The sequence below is a fragment of the Sinocyclocheilus anshuiensis genome, unplaced genomic scaffold (genome assembly GCF_001515605.1).
Source record: "Sinocyclocheilus anshuiensis isolate Anshui unplaced genomic scaffold, SAMN03320099.WGS_v1.1 scaffold3377, whole genome shotgun sequence".
Classification (NCBI taxonomy): Eukaryota; Metazoa; Chordata; class Actinopteri; order Cypriniformes; family Cyprinidae; genus Sinocyclocheilus; species Sinocyclocheilus anshuiensis.
This window is the reverse complement of record NW_015557053.1, coordinates 89,524-109,910: the sequence shown is the minus strand read 5'-3', so window position 1 is coordinate 109,910 and position 20,387 is coordinate 89,524. Positions and strand designations below refer to the sequence as shown.

General features: G+C 35.2%; 1 protein-coding gene across 1 annotated transcript in view; it reads left to right on the top strand.

Moving 5' to 3' along the window:
• LOC107676405 (AT-rich interactive domain-containing protein 3B-like) overlaps nt 1-20,387 on the top strand; it is a 45,779-nt gene that overhangs the window by 18,182 nt on the left and 7,210 nt on the right. Inside the window, exons 3-4 of the mRNA XM_016470947.1 lie at nt 8,187-8,261; nt 9,096-9,168. Coding sequence (XP_016326433.1) covers nt 8,187-8,261; nt 9,096-9,168 — 148 coding nt within the window. The remainder of the gene's footprint in view (nt 1-8,186; nt 8,262-9,095; nt 9,169-20,387) is intronic.

Here is a 20,387-nt window from a genome sequence, read left to right as displayed (position 1 = left end):
GAAAAATTTAAGGGGGTCTGAATACTTTCCGTACCCACTGTATATATATATATATATATATATATAACTTTTCTCTTCAATTCTGAGAAAAAAAAATCTGAATTGCGAGATTTTTTTTTGTTTCTGCCATGGAATAAAAAAAAGGTTATTGTGACTTTTTGTCTCAATTTTGACTTTTTTTTTTGCATTTGTGACTTTATATCTCACAATTTCTTCTCAGAATTGCATGTTTACAGTATATAAATCAGAATTGCAAGATGTTGCATATTAATTTATGTTTCTACATAAATTAATATGCAAAATTCTACATAAACTTGAATTTCATTGAATTTAATGTTGCTTGCAATTCTCAAAACTCGCAATACTTTCTCAGTGAACTTGTATGCGAGATGTCATCAGTTACAACGTCTGATTTACTCATTAATTTAGTATTTTTCTCATTATTTAATTTCTCATAATAGCTAGTTATATTTGCCATGATTCAGTTTTTCAGTGCAATTATTGAAGTTTGAATGAACAGAAATGTTGAGTTCTTGTAAAGTTCACAGCAGAAGGACATGCTGTGGTTTATAATGCTTGTGTGTTGTGTTTAATGGTCAGATTGTGTTGTTTCAGTCGTTTCAGTTAGTATTGGTGTCGTCTCTCGTTCTGGATCAGGATCAGCAGGTTTCTCCGTGTGATGGTGGTCTCTCTCGTCCTCGTTGTTTAACATGCGTGGGTTGATGTTTAAATATTGAGGTTTGAACAACAATTTAACAGGCAAATAAGAGCGATGCATATGTGACGCACTCCAGTAGAAGAGCTTTAAAGTCCAATCATGCGATCGCTCTTATTCTGCATATGTTTGCTCAAGGTTTTGCCATGAAAGTGCAGCAGATGTCATATAAGCCGTCGCTCAATAGACTCTGAGTTCAATCAAATGAATGCACTTTGAGATCGACTACAGATAACGCAAGCTCACATAAAAACGGACAGACAGAAGCTTAACAGACAAAAGTAGTGATTTTCATTCTTCTTCCATTCAAAAGTAGTGATTTTCCATAAGAGAGAAGAACATTAAGCCAAATAATGTCATAAAAACAACTAACAATTTGGTTGCATTGTTATATACAAAAATCATATATACGTATATAAATATAATTATTTATTTAAAACAAATTTCAAGTTATTTTGTTATATGTGAGTGTGTATATACATATATAAAGACTTAAAATTAATAAATAAAAAATAATAATGATGTATATATAGTAATGTTGTGAACTGAACTGTTTTTTTTTGTTTGAAACATTTTTTTGAAATCATGTCTCAGGATGAATTAATGAATAAATAAAAAAGCATGTTAATTTTCTATAATAATTAATGAGATCGTTTGACAGCACTAATATATATATATATATATATTAATCACAACATTACAAGATTCACTTCTGAAGTGTTTTTATTTTACTGTATTTTACTGTATTTTTTAAACCAAGTCTCAGGATGTTTTAATTTATTGGAGACCTTTTGTAGTAAATCTAAAGTAAGCTCATTCCTAGAATTGCCATGCAAATAGCAACCTCTATATGATGTCTTTTTATTTAGTCAGTTTACTGTATAGAAGTTTTCCTGTTATAGAAAGCTCTTGGGTGTTCATTTGGTCGAAAGATTCTTGTCTCCAGTCTTTAAAAGTGAAAGTCTGTCGTTTGAATTTCAGACACAATCAGGAAAAACCTCTTCTCGTGTGGTTGCTCTTGTGTTGAATTACCTGAAGCGAAGGAGCAGTGAAACACCGCGTCCCGTGTGTGTCGTGAAATCAACAGTCTCCTCACCAGAAATAACCAAAGGCTCGGTGACAGCCGCAAATAGATCACGTTTCAATACTAGTTATGCAAATTTGGGGCTTGTCCTGTTTCACTGGATGGAAATGAGTACACTCTCATTTGCTTTATCAATTGTGTTTAGCTTATTTGGTTTCGGGGTTGGGTTGGTGTGATCTCTTTGTCAAATTAGATTCATTTAGGAAATCAAATCCGTCTGGCAGGCTCTCCCTCGCTCAGTTTACTGTTGTCTTATTGATATTCAGCTTTGATTTAACTCTGTAATAACAGTATTAGATGCGATCAGTAAGCAGTGGTTAGTGGCTCATTCAAGGCAGTGTGACAAAAGTGTGTCTGTTTTTGTGAAATGCATTCGTCAGATTTTGGCAGCTGGACAGAAAACGGGCTGCGTTCCAATCTGCTTCCGCAGTGCAAACTGCAACACACTTCCTCTGAACCTAAGAGAAGATGTCAAGACATGAACGGGGATTCTTTCTTTGCGCTGTTGTTTTTTTAATGGATTTATTGTGTTTTTTTTTGGGTTATTTTCAACTCAATCATTGGCTCTGTTCTAAAACATAGTGAGCTCCCTACATAGGCAGCATTTTAACAGGGTTTCTTAAAAAGCCCTTCCACAATTTAAGGCCTTAAAACGTCTTGAGTCAGCGTGGAAAGACTTAAATTCATAAAATTCTTGAAAAAATGTTGCATGCATGGCAAAATATCTTCCTCAGTATTTTTGTTTTCCAATACAAATATCTAAACGCCCTTAAGTCAAGATACATTTATATAAATGAAGTGAGTTTATGCTTAAAGCAAGAACAAATATCTGTCAGTGGGGAATGAAAAGTTGTTTTCCCTTTGAATTAAGTTGATTTTTCTGAGCTCATTGGCAGATCTCGTTTTAATCGTAAACTCACTTCATTTAGATCAGTTTCTCAGAAAATAAGACTTCTGATTTTGTCATTTTGTTTCTCCAGTAAATTCATGTTGATTTAAGAATCTTTAGACATTTGCACTGAAAAACAAGACAAAAATACTGAGGAAGAACATCTATTTTTCGCAGTGTGATCGGAAGTATAGTGAAATTTATTTCCATATTCTTACGTTTTTTTTTTTTTTTTATTTATTAAAAGTCAACAGATGTAGATCTGCTGGAAGTTGTATATTTCCAAACTTTAAAGTGTTGTTAATGCAACTCATTGTAAATGTGCTCCCTAGACATTTACATTAATTCCCTTCAATTTAGTCCTTTAATTATCTTTACTTGGTCTTAAAAAGGTGTTAAAATAGGCTTAACCCTCATCAAACCTGCAGAAACCCTGTTTAAGGCATAACATTAAAGTCTAAACATTAGTCAGTATATTTATGCCTTCTAAGATTGCAGAAACACCAATTCCATGATGCACTGAACAATTCCATTTGAAATCTAGTCCATACCGAAAGGGTTTGCTTAAAGTCAACTTTAATATTTTACTCAGTATTATTTTTATGCATCACATCATCATATCAGGCTTTTTTGGACGTGCTGGTTGCATTGAGTCGGGCATTATTTGCATGATGGGCTCATGAGACCTCAGGAGACACGAGACATGCACTGATGTGTCGATGCAAATTCAGGAGAACAATGAACACGGACAAACGTGTGTTTCCCACCGAAGGGCCGTTTAGAGAGACGTGTAATGCAAGTCCGGCCGGGACGCCGCTGCTGATGTCGATGAACCATCTGAATGAGCATCTTGAGGGAATGTGAGTTGTCTTCTGTGCTTCAGTTCAGCGGCTCCCTGAGGTTTGAGGATTTGAGTTCTTCCACTGCAGGAACCTGTTCAACCACTGATGTTGAAAAACAGCCTATGGCTGTGTCTTTACAACCTGAGAAATGTCGTTTTTTTGGTTCTCGTGAAATGAATTTCTGCGGTTGTGTGCATGAATGAGTGATGCATTTCACTGACACACAAGACTGTACGAAACACCCACACACTTACCTTATAGGCTGTTCATTCATCAGTATTAGTCATATTCTTACAATTTATGTGTATGCTGAGTAATGGGGGATGGTACTTGTGTGTGTGTGTGTGTGTGCGTGTGTGTGTGTGTGTGTGCGTGTGCGTGTGCGTGTGTGTGTCAACCATTTTTGTGAAATAAATTAGCAATTTTTTTCTTTTATGTATCCTAAAAAAGTGGGTTGCGGTTTGATGACCATGGGGAAATGTGGGTCCCATGGCCAAACCAGTTGAGAACCGCTGCCCTACATTATGAGGGCCAAATGTCCCCACAAGTGAAGTAATGCCAGTAAATTTTGACCTTGTGGGGAAATTTTTTGGTCCCCATGAGGCAAACAGCTTATGAATCATATAGAATGAAGTGTTTTGAAAATCTAAAAATGCCTGTAGTTTTGTGGGAGGGATGGGGATAGAAAATACAGTTTTTACAGTAATAAAACCATTACGCCTATGGAGAGTCCCCATGAGAGAGAGAGAGAGAGTGAGTATAAGTGTGTTTGTGTGTGTGTCAGTGGGGGAGGGTTTGTGGAATGTGTTGCGCTGGTAAAGACGATCTGCTGAACAAATGCTGCTGGTTGATCTAGTTGAGTTGTGTTTGTTGATCTGGTTTAGTAGTTTGTTGATCTGGTTGAGTAGTTTGTTGAACTGGTTGAGTTGATTTGGTTGAGTTGTGTTTGTTGATCTGGTTGAGTAGGCCTAGTTTGTTGAACTGGTTGAGTAGGCCTAGTTTGTTGAACTGGCTGAGTTGTGTTTGTTGATCTGGTTGAGTGGTTTGTTGAGATGTGTTTGTTGGTCTGGTTGAGTAGGCCTAGTTTGTTGAACTGGCTGAGTTGTGTTTGTTGATCTGGTTGAGTGGTTTGTTGAGATGTGTTTGTTGATCTGGTTGAGTAGGCCTAGTTTGTTGAACTGGTTGAGTTGTATTTGTTGATCTGGTTGAGTAGGCCTAGTTTGTTTAACTGGTTGAGTTGTGTTTGTTGATCTGGTTGAGTGGTTTGTTGATCTGGTTGAGTAGGCCTAGTTTGTTGAACTGGTTGAGTTGTGTTTGTTGATCTGGTTGTGTGGTTTGTTGAACTGATTGAGTTGTGTTTGTTGAACTGGTTGAGTGGTTTGTTGATCTGGTTGAGTTGTGTTTGTTGGTCTGGTTGAGTAGGCCTAGCTTGTTGAACTGGTTGAGTTGTGTTTGTTGATCTGGTTGAGTGGTTTGTTGAACTGATTGAGTTGTGTTTGTTGAACTGGTTGAGTTAGTTGTGTTTGTTGATCTGGTTGAGTGGTTTGTTGAACTGGTTGAGTTGTGTTTGTTGAACTGGTTGAGTTGTGTTTGTTGATCTGGTTTTGTTGATTTGGTTGAGTTGTGTTTGTTGTTGATCTGGTTGAGTTGTGTTTGTTGATCTGGTTGAGTAGTTTGTTGAACTGGTTGACCAGTTTGTTGATCTGGTTGAGTTTGGTTTGTTGAACTGGTTGAGTTGTGTTTGTTGATCTGGTTGAGTGGTTTGTTGAACTGATTGAGTTGTGTTTGTTGAACTGGTTGAGTTAGTTGTGTTTTCTGGTTTAGTAGTTTGTTGATCTGGTTGAGTAGTTTGTTGAACTGGTTGAGTAGTGTTTGTTGATCTGGTTGAGTAGTTTGTTAATCTGGTTGAGAAGTTTGTTGATCTGGTTGAGTTGTGTTTGTTGAGATCTGGTTGAGTAGTTTGTTGATCTGGTTGAGTAGTTTGTTGATCTGGTTGAGTAGTTTGTTGAACTGGTTGAGTAGTGTTTGTTGATCTGGTTGAGTAGTTTGTTAATCTGGTTGAGAAGTTTGTTGATCTGGTTGAGTTGTGTTTGTTGACCTGGTTGGTTTGTTTGTTGATCTGGTTGAGTTGTGTTTGTTGGGCTCGATCAGGGCTGTTTGTTTTGGCTCCTGGAGTCGTTCTGTTGATGCTCTCGTTTAAAACTTTCCTCAGGTTACACACTTTGAGTGAGATTAGAGTGATTGAGTGATTTTCTGTGGCTCTGAGCTCTTGTACAGCCAATATCGGATAAACCCGCCGTCCTCCTGCTCTCTGCGGATGATCCGTGTGGCTCCACGGGTGGAATGCAAAGACCCAATTATTTGATGAGGATTAGAGATTGACGGCTCTAAAGAGTCATGCTGAGAGAGCAGAACAGGACATTATCACCCAACACGGGGCTTTCCAGAGCCACACATGCTCAGATAAACTCCCATAACTGAGCATTTCTACTCTAAACCTGCATTCACTTTACGACTCAGAACCTCTACATTTACATTCACTTTAATGCATTTGGCAGGTGCTTTGATCCAAAGCAACTTGGATTGCATTTCAGGCATTTTTTTAATCAGTTCATGCATTTCCTGGGAATTGAACCCATGACGATGGCGTTGCAAGCGCTGTGCTCTACAGAACAGAAGTTGCTCTTGTGTCAGTTCCAATGTTTTTTTGATGTTCACTTGCAGTGAAATGTTTGAACATGTTTCTGTTTTCCTGAACAAGCTCCTTCTTGTGAAATTTATTATAAAATTAATATTTTAATTATTCTTCTAGACAAAGGAGCTCAACTATAACAGCGTTTTCATATTATTCGATCACTTCATCATTTCCAGACCTCCTTAAATGTTATTTCAGAGTTTATCACTTTAATACAGAAATAGTCCATGTGTCCCAAACTTCACCCAAAGTGTATAAGCATTATAAACTATTTTAACGATTTAAAAATAATATTAAATATTTAACAAATAGAATTAAGTTAATAATTATTAAATGTATAAATTATGAATTCAATTGTAATTAAATATAATTATTAATAATTATAAACATAAATATTATATTTAAAAAATAATTATAAATATTACATACCAAATAATGCATTAAAGCATTAGCCTTCAATTATTTTTCAAATATGTTAGTTTTCATTTATTTTTGATAGTACAGTCAGGTTATGTGTGTAAACATGAGAGCTCAGCACGTCACAGATGATGACAGTAATATACACAGAGGCTGTATTTATGTGTGCAGAGTGAGTTTGTCTGGATTTCAGATTCATCTGATATTTGAGACACTGATTCACATATCCCTCTGATTCTGAACCGGTCTGAAGTAGACGTGTGGTTTTCTTTTATTTCGTGGTCTGTGTCTGGTTTGTGATCTCAGAGAAGCCCATCTCTCTGTGACCCAGTGAAGCGAGTTCGAGCATCAGAGATCAGAGTTATTTTTGACTCTTAATTAGCTGTCAGCGATCCTCTCACGCCCCGCGGTAACGTGATTAACCCGCCGCTTACTGTAAACCTGCTAACAGATTTAGACCGACACGAGAAACAATACAGCCGTCAGGGAGAAAACGAGGATCGGGTTGCATTTTTAAGAGACTGAAGAGAAAATACAAGCAGTACGAAAGCATGTGTTGTATAGGGTTGGGCCGTGATACCACCCCCCCCCATATCCCCGCAATCCACCGCATCCCAATACCATGTTCGGAAAGAAAATGACGTGTATACGGAACCCCTAAAGGGAATAAATACATATATTTCAATATTTTCCCTCGCAGTTATATCATTGGGTAATTATACTACATATATTTTTGGCTTCAGGGAGCCGCTATTATACCTGGCATTGAAACTGCTTTTGAATGCACGATGGCTTTTTAGTTTCACTTTACTTTCGAGATTCGCGATCGCACATACTTTGTTTATACTATGGAGCCGCAGTACTTACCACACATTTTACAAGATTAGATGTTTGTCAGTGGTGCTCAGGATCTGCAAATCATTCGCCATCGTCCTCAGTCATCTCTTCTTACTCTGTTTATGTGGTAAGTGAAATTATATTTACTGTAATGTAACAGGCAACCGTTACACCGTGTCTACAACGGACGCGACAGTTGACGTGTCGCTCCGCACCGTGCCGCATCAGCTAAAGTCTGTCTACACTGGACGCGACAAAGCGACCGTTGAAAATCATTTGAAATTTGTGTCAGCACGTCATAAATAGAACGCGGCAGCAGTTTACTGTCGGGGATTTGTCGTGTCGCGCCGCATCCAGTGTAGACAGCATCACTGATTATAATGAGTTCTATAGACTGATCTATATGTAATGAATCTCTATTATAGATCAGTGGTTCTATAGTATTTTGCGCACCGCTCTCGTCCGGTGTAGACACGGTGTTAGGAATCGTTATTTGTGTGTGTGTGTGTGTGTGTGTGTGTGTGTGTGCGTGTGTGCGTGTGTGCGTGTGTGCGTGTGTGCGTGCGTGCGCGTGTGCGCGTGTGCGTGTGTGCGTGTGTGTGTGTGTGTGTTGGAGGTCAGAGAACATGAGGGGAGGACGAGTGTTACGGGAGGAAGACACACAACCTTATTTACTGTTTCGTGTGTGTGTGTGTGTGTGTGTGCAGAACGGTGGTGTATCCTGGCCGGATGATGTGGATGTTGCTCGTGGAAGAGGGGAAGCGTCCAGAGATTTCGCCAAGGTGAGTTTATCCATGTTTTACATTATTTGTAATAATTTACTGCAATCTGTTTCTGTGCACTGTAAAAAAAAAAAGTTATTAATTATTAATACAAATTATTTTCGAGAAACTACTATTTTTCTACTTCAAAATTTTCACATTTAGTTCAGTGTTACTTAATTCATTAATTTAATTTAAAGGTGCAATTTTAATTATATAATTTACTGCAATCTGTGTGTCTGCACTGTAAAAAATTTAAAAAAAAATTGAAGTTGCAAATAAAATAGTTTATTGGAGTACATTTTACAAAAAAATACTACTTCAGCTTTTCTATTTCAAAATTTCACGTTTATTTCAATAAGTTGCTTGCTGTTTTTTGTAATTATTTGTGAAATTTACCAACAATTTCTGCATAAAAGTTGTCTCAATGTAAATCCTAGACCAAATGTTTGTTTCATTGTGTATTAATGGACCAATTTAATTAATTAGTTTCATTTAAAGGTGCAGTTTTATTATTGTATAATTTACTTCAATCTGTATGTCAACACTGTAAAAAAAATATTTTTCATTTGTAAATAAAACATAGGTTATTGGAGCGTGTTTTGCAAATACTATTTCATTCTTTCTATTTAAAATTTAATGTTTAATTAATGTGATACTTGTAATTTCTTTGTAATTATTTGTGAAATTTACTAGAAATGTATTATTGAAATTTGTTTCAGAGTAAATCCTACGCCAGTGTGTTTTAATTGACCTATTTAATTTGTTAATGTAATTGAGTCTGGGATGATTAATTTCAGATGGGTGTGTATGAAGATGCTGAGTTTGTGTAATGAGTTGATTTGTGTCTGATAGTTATATGAGCTGGATAACGACCCGCACAGGAAGGAGTTCCTGGACGACCTTTTCACCTTCATGCAGAAACGAGGTGAGAGAGATTAATCTGAATTCACATGATTGCAGTCTGATAGTGGAGTGAGTTTATCAGATTCAATGTGTGTGTGTGTGTGTGTGTGTGTGTGTGTGTGTGTGTGTGTGAGAGAGAGAGAGTGTGTGTGTGTGTGTTAGTGTGAGAGAGAGTGTGTGTGTGTGTGGGAGAGAGAGTGTGTGTGTGTGTGTGTGTGTGTTCTTAAGCATGTGCACGCATGTATGTGTGTGTTTTGTTAGTGTAAAGCCTGTGTGATTGATGCTTCATGTCTGGACTGAAACCTGAAGATCTGGATGTGTGTTTATTTGTGCTGAATGTTGAGGGGCCCGTCAGGGGCCGCGGGGTGATGAGGGGATTGACCTGCTGCAAGTTCACACATGTGAAGGACACGAAATATTTCAACACACACAGCGGTGCTTCATATCAACGTGTAGTAGGATCAGACCCATGAAAATATTTTTTTTTTTTTAAGAAATTCAAACTTTTATTAATCAAGGCTGTATTAAATTGATCAAAAGTGCCAGTAAAGACATTTCTAATGTTACAAAAGATTTCTATTTCAAATAAATGCTGTACTTTTGAACTTTCTATTCATCTGTTAATCCTGAGAGAATCCTGAGATAAAATGCATCACAGTTTCCACAAAAATATTGTGCAGCACAACTGTTTTCAACATTGATAATAATCAGAAATGTTTCTTGAGCAGCAAATCAGCATATTAGAATGATTTCTGAAGATCATGTGACACTGAAGACTGGAGTAATGATGCTGAAAATACAGCTTTGATCACAGAAATAAATTACAGTTTAACAGATATTCACATAGAAAACAGCTATTTTAAATAGCAATAATATTTCACTATTTTACTGTATTTTTGATCAAATAAATGCATCTGTGGTGAGACATTTGCATTAGTGTTTAAGTCGAGCATCACGATAACCAACTAGTTTAGAAAAAGTCCTGCTGTACAAAAAAACAGAAAGAAAGAAAAGGAAAGTCCTGCTGTGTCTGCAGAGCAGAAGATCTCTGGGACGTCTCGTCAAGCGTCTCTCTGTGAGACGGAAAGGAAGCAAAACCGCAGAATCTCACTTCCATGTCGAGTGCTTAAATACAGGGAACTCTGTCTCTGTGTGTGTGTGTGTGTGTGATTTCAGCAGCTGTTTTTAACAGAGCGTCAGGGGACCGCACTTGAGGCCCCGTATCGAGGAGCTTCAGGAAAGCCACATGCTGCTGCAGTTTCATGGCACGCAGCGGCTGGAGCTTTTCAGAGCCGTTTAGGTGTCAAACGGAGTGGTTTTTCTGGTTTTTGACGTCTGGTGTCACAGGTGCATATCATCTTCATCAGATCATGCCATTATCTGTTTTCTAAATGCATGTTATAGATCATCTTATGAACAGTTCAACTTTTTTTTTTGACCTTGTAATGTTTAATCAAACTGGATCTTCTCTCTGGTGATGTATGCAGGATTTCTTAATCAATTAGAGCTCTTAGGCTCCGCCCCCACAGCTCATGCTCATCTGCATACACTTGAGAGCCACGCCCACATCTCAACATCCAATCAATAACCGATGCACAGAACCAAGTCCCGCCCTATATTTATTATTTTTTGATAATCCGTCTCTCTCGGGTGAGCGTCACAATATGAAAGAAAAGATCTTACGCTACTTCTGTTTTATTGTGACTTTATGTATCTGAATTACATTTTAAATTTCCATCCATTTGGATTACATAGTTTTAACATAAACTAATAAACGGAATGTGATGCATATTTGTCAGTCATACATCGTTTATTATTAATTATTTGCATCTTTTTGATTCGATTTAATCAATCATATTTGCAAAATGCATTTATTCAAATTGCTTAAAATCAGTATAAATCTCACAATTGTGAAAACAATTACATTTATTCAGTTAAAAAGAATAAACACGTTTAAAATATGGTTAGCTGTGAACCAAGCAATATTCAGTTAGTTAAAATGTATGAAATTGGATTTATGGATGATAAATATATAAAGCAGCTGGTTATTGTGTATTTAAAACAGTTCAGTTTATTATTACTGTTACAGAAATAACTTTATTGATTTTATCAGTGTTAAAACTGTAATCCAAATTATATATGCAATTAAAATACATAAATCTTACATTTAGGCCTAAATATTTTTAAGTGAAATTTTGATGATATTCAATATACATCTGAATATTTTTCCACATTTTGAGTGTTCAATATATATTTAAATATTTTTGTCCAAATGTTGACCATATTAAGTATGTATATTTTTCCTAATATTGAAACCTATTCAATATTTCTCCAAAATTGGACAATATTCAGTATTCATCTCACCATTTTTCCTCATTTTGATGATATTTAGTATTTATCTCAGTACAGTATTTTCCTAATTTCGGATGATATTCAGTAAATATCTCAATATTTTTATTTTTTCTCATTTTGATTTTGATATTATCTCAATATATTTCCTAGTTTTGACAATATTCAGTACATATCTCAATATGTATCTTTGCATTCGCTTTTTTGCACCATTCATTTGAAACACAAGACAAAATAATTTAACAAATGTCCAAGTGTTTTTTGTTCCCATACTATGAAAGTCAGTGTTTTTTTGGACTCATTTCTTTTTGTGTTCTGCAGAAAAAAGAAAGTCAAACAGGTTTGATTGACACGAGGGCGATATATATATATATTTTTTTTTTTTTTTTTTTTTTTTTTTAAGAATCATTTTTAGGCTGAACTGTTTTAGTGTCAGCTTTTGTGCACCTCACAGGACGCTGCTGAAATAAGATGTTGTTTTGATTTATCGGCTAGTTCCTCCTGTGTTTGGAGCTGCGTTCGGGGCCTCTGAAACTTGATAAAGTGGGTTTGCAGGGCTGGATTAGGGGCCCCGCGTCTCATAGCATGATTAATGAGCCTCTGAAACGCACAACTACACGTCTGATCGAGCCGAGGCAGAGTTGAACACCAGAAAGAAAAGGCTTTGGATGAGTGAAAGGAAATTTCCTTCATAGAAAAGCAGCAGTCGTGCTGAAACCAGTGATTAATCAGAGACAGAAGCAGGGCGGGGGCCCGGCATCACATCTGCTTCTTAATCCGTCTGTCCTGAATCAAAGGCGTTTTATTCTTAGTATCTATATATTTATCTTTGATTATAAGATGAGGTTTTGTGTGTAAATGTGTTTTTGCTCCAGAATAACATTCGGGATGTGTTTAAAATTATATGGTGAAGCTGAAAGGCATTTATCAGTTCTCTCCCGACGTTATAAATGCCCTCTTCCTGTCGTTCTTCCGCACTTCCTGTTTAATCTCCCGTCACTCTTTCACGCTGACAGCGCCTCAAACATTTAATAGTGACTAATCTCTTTTTCTTTTTTTTTCAGTTGCTTTAGCTATATTTGATATATTTAATTAATCTTATCCAGTTAGTTTTGACAGATCTAAATTCTAGAGGAAGTGGAACAATGTAACACTTTGTTCTCTTTGTTTTGTCAAAATGTAGCGCACATAGAATCATCTCATTCAAAAACGAACAGCCAGAATTTGGTAAGGCTTTATGCATATAATGCATTATAAAGGTATTCATAATGTACATTGTAATGCATTATAATATTTGAAGGTTTCTAACGGTGTATTATAAAGTATTTTAACTGTGTTTGCAATTATACATGAGATCATACAATGCATTATAAGGCATAATTAATATATTGAAATAATTTTATTATGCATTATATATATAAAGTGTTACTGCCACATTTTACACTACAGCATAATAGACACATAAGTGACCAATAATGATATTCTTTACAAAACGCAATAGAAATTGAACACCTTTAGTTTGGAAAACTACCTTCACATAAGGTTCAAAGTTGAATGCTTTTATTCATCAAGGCTGCATTAAATTAATCACACTAAAGACATTTATAATGTTAGTAGATTTCAAATAAATGCTGTTCTTTTGAACTTTCTGTTCATCTGTGAATCCTGAAAAATAAAATGCATCACAGTTTCCACAAAAATATTAATGTTTTCAACATTGATAATAATCAGAAATGTTTGTTGAGCAGCAAATCAGCATATTAGAATGATTTCTGAAGATCATGTGACACTGAAGACTGGAGTAATGATGCTGAAAATACAGCTGCGCATCACAGAAATAAATTACAGTTTAACAGATATTCACATAGAAAACAGCTGTTTTAAATCATAATAATATTTCACATTTTTACAGTATCTTTGCTCAAATAAATGAGCCTAAGCTTCTGATCTGTAGTGTGTGAAGGGAAGAGCAGCTGATGCTGATGGCTTCATCTGACTCATTGATTTCGATGGGGGTTGACCTTTATTTGACCTCTGACCGTGTGTGCGTGACCTCTGTGACCCGAGAGCTTCTCCTCTCTTCATCAGGATGTGAAAGCATCAGTGTTTGTGGTCCAGAATAAGCAGCATGTGACTCCGGCTCTGATCTGATCAGTATTTCTCCGTGACTCCAGCGTGTTCCTCTCGTGTTTCGGTGAGGTGTTGATCAGATCCCCAGAGGAACACACAGACTCTAGTTACACTTAAATTGGCGTCTCACTTTTCGCGCCGTCGAGTCTTTTGAGTGTCCTGCTCTCCTCTTGGTTCCCATCTTCAGGAGTCACATTACAGCTTCATCTGCGCTCACTTGAGCTCAGTGTAGTGCGCTTTACTGCCGTATTCTTCTGTGGAACACAAGATATCATGAAAGATGTCTCGGTGTTTGTGGAAAGTGGCATCCGGTGTTGTTTAGACCCTGTTGATTTTGAATACCCACTGTTTTTAGTGTCACTGAGATATGATTATATTTTTTATTAATATTTTGTTTGAGTTTTCATATGTTATGTTTTTATTAAAAAAAAATAATTGTCATATTTTTGTATGTATAAATAGTTTTTATAATTGTTTTATTTCAGTATTAGTTTGAGTTATTTTAGCATATCAAGTTAAACTATATGAAAATGAGAAATGTGAAATAGCTGAAATAAAATAATTACAGATAAATGTATTAATTAAATTGTATTGTATTTCAATTTAAATTTATTTCAATTAATAATTTATTTAAAGTATTTTTGTGGTTTTAATTAACTAATAAACCTGGTTCAGTCTAAAAAAATCTATTTTATTTTATTTCATTTAAAGTGTATTTTATTTAAAGTAACAATTTGTGTGTGTGTGTGTGTGTGGTTTTAGTTAACTAATAACCCTGGTTCAGTCTATAATTGGTTCAGTTTAAAATATATCTTATTTCATTTAAAGTTTATTTTATTTAAAGTAACAAAAATGATTTTTTTTGTGGTTTTAATTAACTTTAATAATCTTGGATCAGTCTATAATTAGTTCAGTCTAAACATGTTTTTTTTTTTGTGGTTTTAATTAACTAATAACCCTGGTTCAGTCTATAATTGGTTCAGTTTAAAATATATCTTATTTCATTTAAAGTTTATTTTATTTAAAATAACAAAAAAAAAATTTTGTGGTTTTAATTAACTGTAATAAACTTGGTTCAGTCTATAATTGGTTCAGTTTAAAATATATCTTATTTCATTTAAAGTTTATTTTATTTAAAGTAACAAATTTTTTTGTGTGTGTGTGGTTTTAATTAACTTTAATAATCTTGGTTCAGTCTATAATTAGTTCAGTCTAAAAATATTTATTTTATTTTATTTCATTTAAAGTTTATTTTATTTAAAGTAACAATTTTTCTATGGCTTTTATTGACTAATAACCCTGTCTATAATTGGTTCTGCACCATTTTTGCTGCAGACATGACGAATGATTGCTCAAATCATGCATCTGTCTGGTTAAATTATAGTAAATCTAGTTAACAAATCAAATGAACAGTATTAATCTGAATAATTCAACAGTCTCTCGTCTCTCATCTAGAGCGATTAGTTCAGATGTTTCATGCTCATTTTGATCCAGACGTTATTAACAGACAGTAAGATGCGAGGCTGATAATCAGACAAGTGATGGTTCCTTCACTTCTCCTAAACAAATGTGACTCGTTTGATGCAGAAAATTGAATTTTTTTTTTTTCTGGCAGGATTTGTTTGTGATTTTCGTTTTTCCTCCTGTCGTGTATGGCATGTTTTTGTGCGCATATGGAAATGTTTCAACATAGTTTTCCATCGACTGTGTTATTTTATTGCACAGAGGAAGAGGCATGTTCAGGTTTGTTTCTTTTTGAGGGTTTCAGGATATTCCTCCTCAGCACTGTCGACATGAAACGTGTTTGCAACTCGATTTGGATGGATCGAGTTAGTTTGCTGCACAAACACATATGTGACCCTGAACCACAAAACCAGTCATAAGGGAATATTTTTTTGGCTATTGCTACAAATATACCCAAGCGACTTAACACTGCTTTTGTGCTCCAGGGTCACATATTATAATATCCATGCATGCTCCTGCTGTATTCTTTGTGTTACACAGCTGTGGTGTGTGTTGCATGCTCTCTGTTCTCATCGCATGTAAACATGCAGTAGGTATGTTCTGCTGTTGGATCGGACAGACTTGTCTTGGCTCTGTGTATGAATTAGTCTGTCATGTGGCACGAGTCGGACTAAATATAGCAGATTCCCTGCAGTCATTGACCGTTACCTTTTATGTCCCTGACCTGGCATTAAAAATAAAACAAAGCAGAATGCTTCTCCTCGTCCGCCTCGACCTGTGCATTAAGAGCGGAGCGTCAGTGAAACCTCACACCGGCCGACGGAGAAGTGTGATCCTGTCACTCTTTGCCTCTGAATTATTCACACACGTCCGTCATGTGAAATCAGCCACATTTAATGTGGATATCTGGCTGTCAGACTATTGATTGAGTTCAGGAGCCGTATGCAGAATGCTGTTCTCCGCTGAATTACAGCTCAAGTGCTCTTCACCTTTTGAGTTTTTTATCTGGGTGAATGAATGAAGAATGAATTTTATATATAAAGAGATTTGTATATATTAGATAATATTGTTTTATATAGTAAATATAGAATTTATTATAGTTTTGTATTTATAAAATATATTGTTTACATATAAAAAAAATAAGTGTATTGTTCCTCTTTTGTATGTTGCTTTGGATAAAACTTAAAGTATCTGCTAAGTGTGTGTGTGTGTGTGTGTGTATGATATATATATATATATATATATATATATATACACATTTTATTGTATTTTGTTAAAACTTAATGACTGTAATAGTGTGGGTCAGACCGCTACCCTTATTTATTTAAATAGGGTTAATTTAGGATAATGGCAAAAAGTGGCCCAGTTTACCTGAATTCACCCTAAGGTTGCTTTCTCATGCATTTTCTGATAGGCTCAGACAGTCACATGCTCATCTCACCACTGATTATGCACTGTTAGTGGTTAGTGAAAAGCAGTAGACTGTCATATTGTTAAGTGATGTCCTTCAGTTGTGATCGCTTGTGTTTTCTCCTGACGCTCTTCATGTGCAAACAGAAGTACGAGACGTGGGAGGGGCCTTCTGGGGCCTCAACCGCAGCACTTCCCACCAGCGTGACCTCTGACCCTGCCTGCCATTAATCACTCCACTCCTGATGGAAAATCAACCCAACAAGGCATGATGGGAGGGTCAGCCTGGGGCCAATCAGAACACGGCTCTCAGCCGACAGTGGCGCCACACTGAACTACAGGAACCTCAGCAACCGTGAATCTACCCTGTTTATTTAGATACTGTCAGAGAGGGTTAACTAACCAGCAACAGTGAGCTTCTGTTTAGTAGCAGACTTGATCTAATTCATGATTACATTTACATAGAGAAAGATAGTATGTAATATAATTTAATATATATAAAATGTTTCTGAAAGAAGTCTCTTCTGCTCACCAAGGCTGCACTTATTTGTTAAAAAACATAATAAAAACAGTAATATTGTGAAATATTGCAATTTCATATACCTGTTTCACATGATCCTTGAGAAATCATTCCACCCTTCAAAAGATTTTCTTTTTTAAAGAAATTAATAATTGTATTCATTAAAGATACATTAAATTGATCAAAAGTAAAGACATTTATAATGTTACAGTAGATTTCTATTTCAAATAAATGCTGTTCTTTTGAACTTTCTATTCATCTGTGAATCCTGAAAAATCAAATGTATCACAGTTTTCATGTTTTGATATGTTTTTCAACATTGATAATAATCAGAAATGTTTCTTGAACAGCAAATCAGCATATTAGAATGATTTCTGAAGATCATGTGACACTGAAGACTGGAGTAATGATGCTGAAAATTCAGCTTTGATCACAGAAATAAATAAATGATTTTGAATCATAATAATATTTAAAATTTTTACTGTATTTTTGATCAAATAAATGCAGCTTTGCTGAGCAGAAAAGACTTATTTTAAATAAAACATTTATAAATCTCTCAGACCCCAAACGAATGGCAGTGTTTATATTTTTACCGTACAGCAAAATCTCCTCAGTTGTTGTGTTGTAGTTAGTGTTAGTGTTGTAGCAGTCAGTATTAATCATTCAGGGTTGTTTCTATTGTATGTCGTATAGTCTCTATGTGCGCGTGTTTCTATAAAAGCTCGGCTTCCTGCTGACTGGCGTTTTAATTCAGCCATCAATAACCTCAGGCTGACCTTTGACCCTTGCGATTGTACTAATTGTTTGATGTTGGGTTGGTGGTCAGAGGCATCAGTGAACTGCAGAGATGTTTCTGGACGAGTTTATCAAACCGTGCTCTGAAATATACCGGCTGCTCTAATGACATGCGTGTTCTCCCAAGATGCTGAGTTTCACAGGCATCTGAAGCCCTTTGTTGTCATGTGTGCATGTCGGGGCGCGTCACACAACCTTTAAACCTTGCCTGTTTTTCATTGCACATTCTTGCATTTCTGTTTTAAGTTTTTCTTTGTAGAGCGAGATCGTAAAGCCGTCATTTGAGTTGTTTATCTAGGACGCTGTTGATAAGAATCTCACCAAAGTCTGTGTGTGTTACTCGTGTTTCTGTTCTTCTGATAATCATGCACTTGTTAATTTTTAAATTTTGGTCTATTATGCTTCCGTAATGTGTTTTTTCAGACTAGTGAAGAAAAAGCATCCAAAATACACTTCAAGTGTTTGTTTTATTACATTTCATCTATTTACGTCTGTTGATTTTTAAAACCAATTCACACCTTTAAAAGTTTTCTTACATACACCAAAAACAGTTTTATTCCTCTCTATATTCTGAAGGTTTGCACTGGAAGGATTGTTCATATATCATTTGTATGGTTTTATTATTGCACTTTTATCTAATTGCATCTTAATTTGCTATACATATTTTTAAAGCCTATTTTCTTAAAATTAGTTTGTTTCTCCACTTCAGCAGCACTCACATACACCAAAACTTAGAGTTTTATTCCTCTCTATATTCTGAAGGTTTTTACTGAAGGGTTTGTTCATAAAGCATTCACACTGATTTATACAACATTTTATTGCTAAAAACAAGGCGAAAATGCATATATTTAAAGGCTGTGAGTTTGTTTCTCCACTTCAGCAGCACTTACAAACACCAAAACTTAGAGATTTATTCCTCTCTATATTCTGAAGGCTTTTACTGAGGGGTTTGTTCATATATCATTCACACTGATCTATACAACATTTTATTCCTAAAAACAAGTCGAAAATGCATATATTTAAAGGCTGTGAGTTTGTTTCTCCACTTCAGCAGTACTTACAAACACCAAAACTTAGAGATTTATTCCTCTCTATATTCTGAAGGTTTTTACTGAGGGGTTTGTTCATAAAGCATTCACACTGATTTTTACAACATTTTATTCCTAAAAACAAGGCGAAAATGCATATATTTAAAGGCTGTGAGTTTGTTTCTCCACTTCAGCAGCACTTACAAACACCAAAACCTAGAGATTTATTCCTCTCTATATTCTGAAGGTTTTTACTGAAGGGTATGTTCGTAAAGCATTCACACTGATTTTTACAACATTTTATTCCTAAAAACGTGGTGAAAATACGTTTATTTCTGTCTGTTGACAGTATTTTCTGATTTCTGGAGTGATAAAAAGAGAAATCCCCTCTATAAAAACCTTTAAGTCTAATATGTCAACAAAATCAAAGAGTTTTGAACCTGGCTTTATACAATGTTCAGATGTAAATGAATGCACATTAGATAATGCGTCATTTGCATATTTAAACAAAACGTTTCAGAAAACTTGTAATACAAAACAATTGTCCTAATGTCCTGTGATTAATCAACTGGGGAAAGTATTGTGATATCTGATATCACATTTTGACCCTGTTCAGCTGTGCTGTCGTGTCTGAAGGCATCACATCAGGCGGTTTTACTATAGATTCATAAATTGTTTTTATTCCAGAGCACAATCAGAGGGAGCCGCTGTGTGGTTTTCATATGAGCGTTTAACTCTACAGCAAACGTCTCCACCCGCCCCTGACCTAAAGATAAGCTGTTGACAAGATTAATGCATGGCTATCATAAGTCAGGGGCGGGTTGGCTCTGTTATCCAGGTTAAGCTTGTTTGCGTAAAGCAGGCTAATATGTATTTTTCCGCCTGTAGCCCACCTGTGTCTTTTGAAGTGCTGCGGTGGGCGACTCGAACTCTCACCTCTATACAAACACAACATCTGCCACAAGCATTTCAATGCGTTTATGGAGTAAAAATGAAACATGGGTTTTTGATGTTTTTCAGTTTTTTGTTTTTTATTTGAAACTTAAATTAAAAAAGCTCAAACTTAATATGTTTTTATCATTTAACATTTTCTTTTATCTTTTGCTGTTGTTTGTTTGTTTTTGTTTTAGAAAAAAAATCATGGGAAAACAATGTTTATTTAAGAGTAAATATTTAAGATTTGTTTTTACTGATGTATAATATGTACTGTATACTATATATATAATATATATATATATATTAGGCTTCTTATCATTAACTAAAACTTTCTTTTTGTTAATTGAAATAACTGCTGAAATATAAATATTAGATGAAAAACTAAATGAAAATTCAAAATGTTTTCTTGGAAGAAGTAATATTACTAACTGGAAATAAATAAAAACTAAAATTGAACTAAAACTGAAAGAAGAAAAATTTAAACCTAAATAAAATGTATAAAAAAACACAACAAAATTAATCAAATTAAAATTTGATTAATATGAATATAAAAATAAAAGCTAATTACAAAATATTCATACAAACAACATAATAAAAAAAAAAAACTAA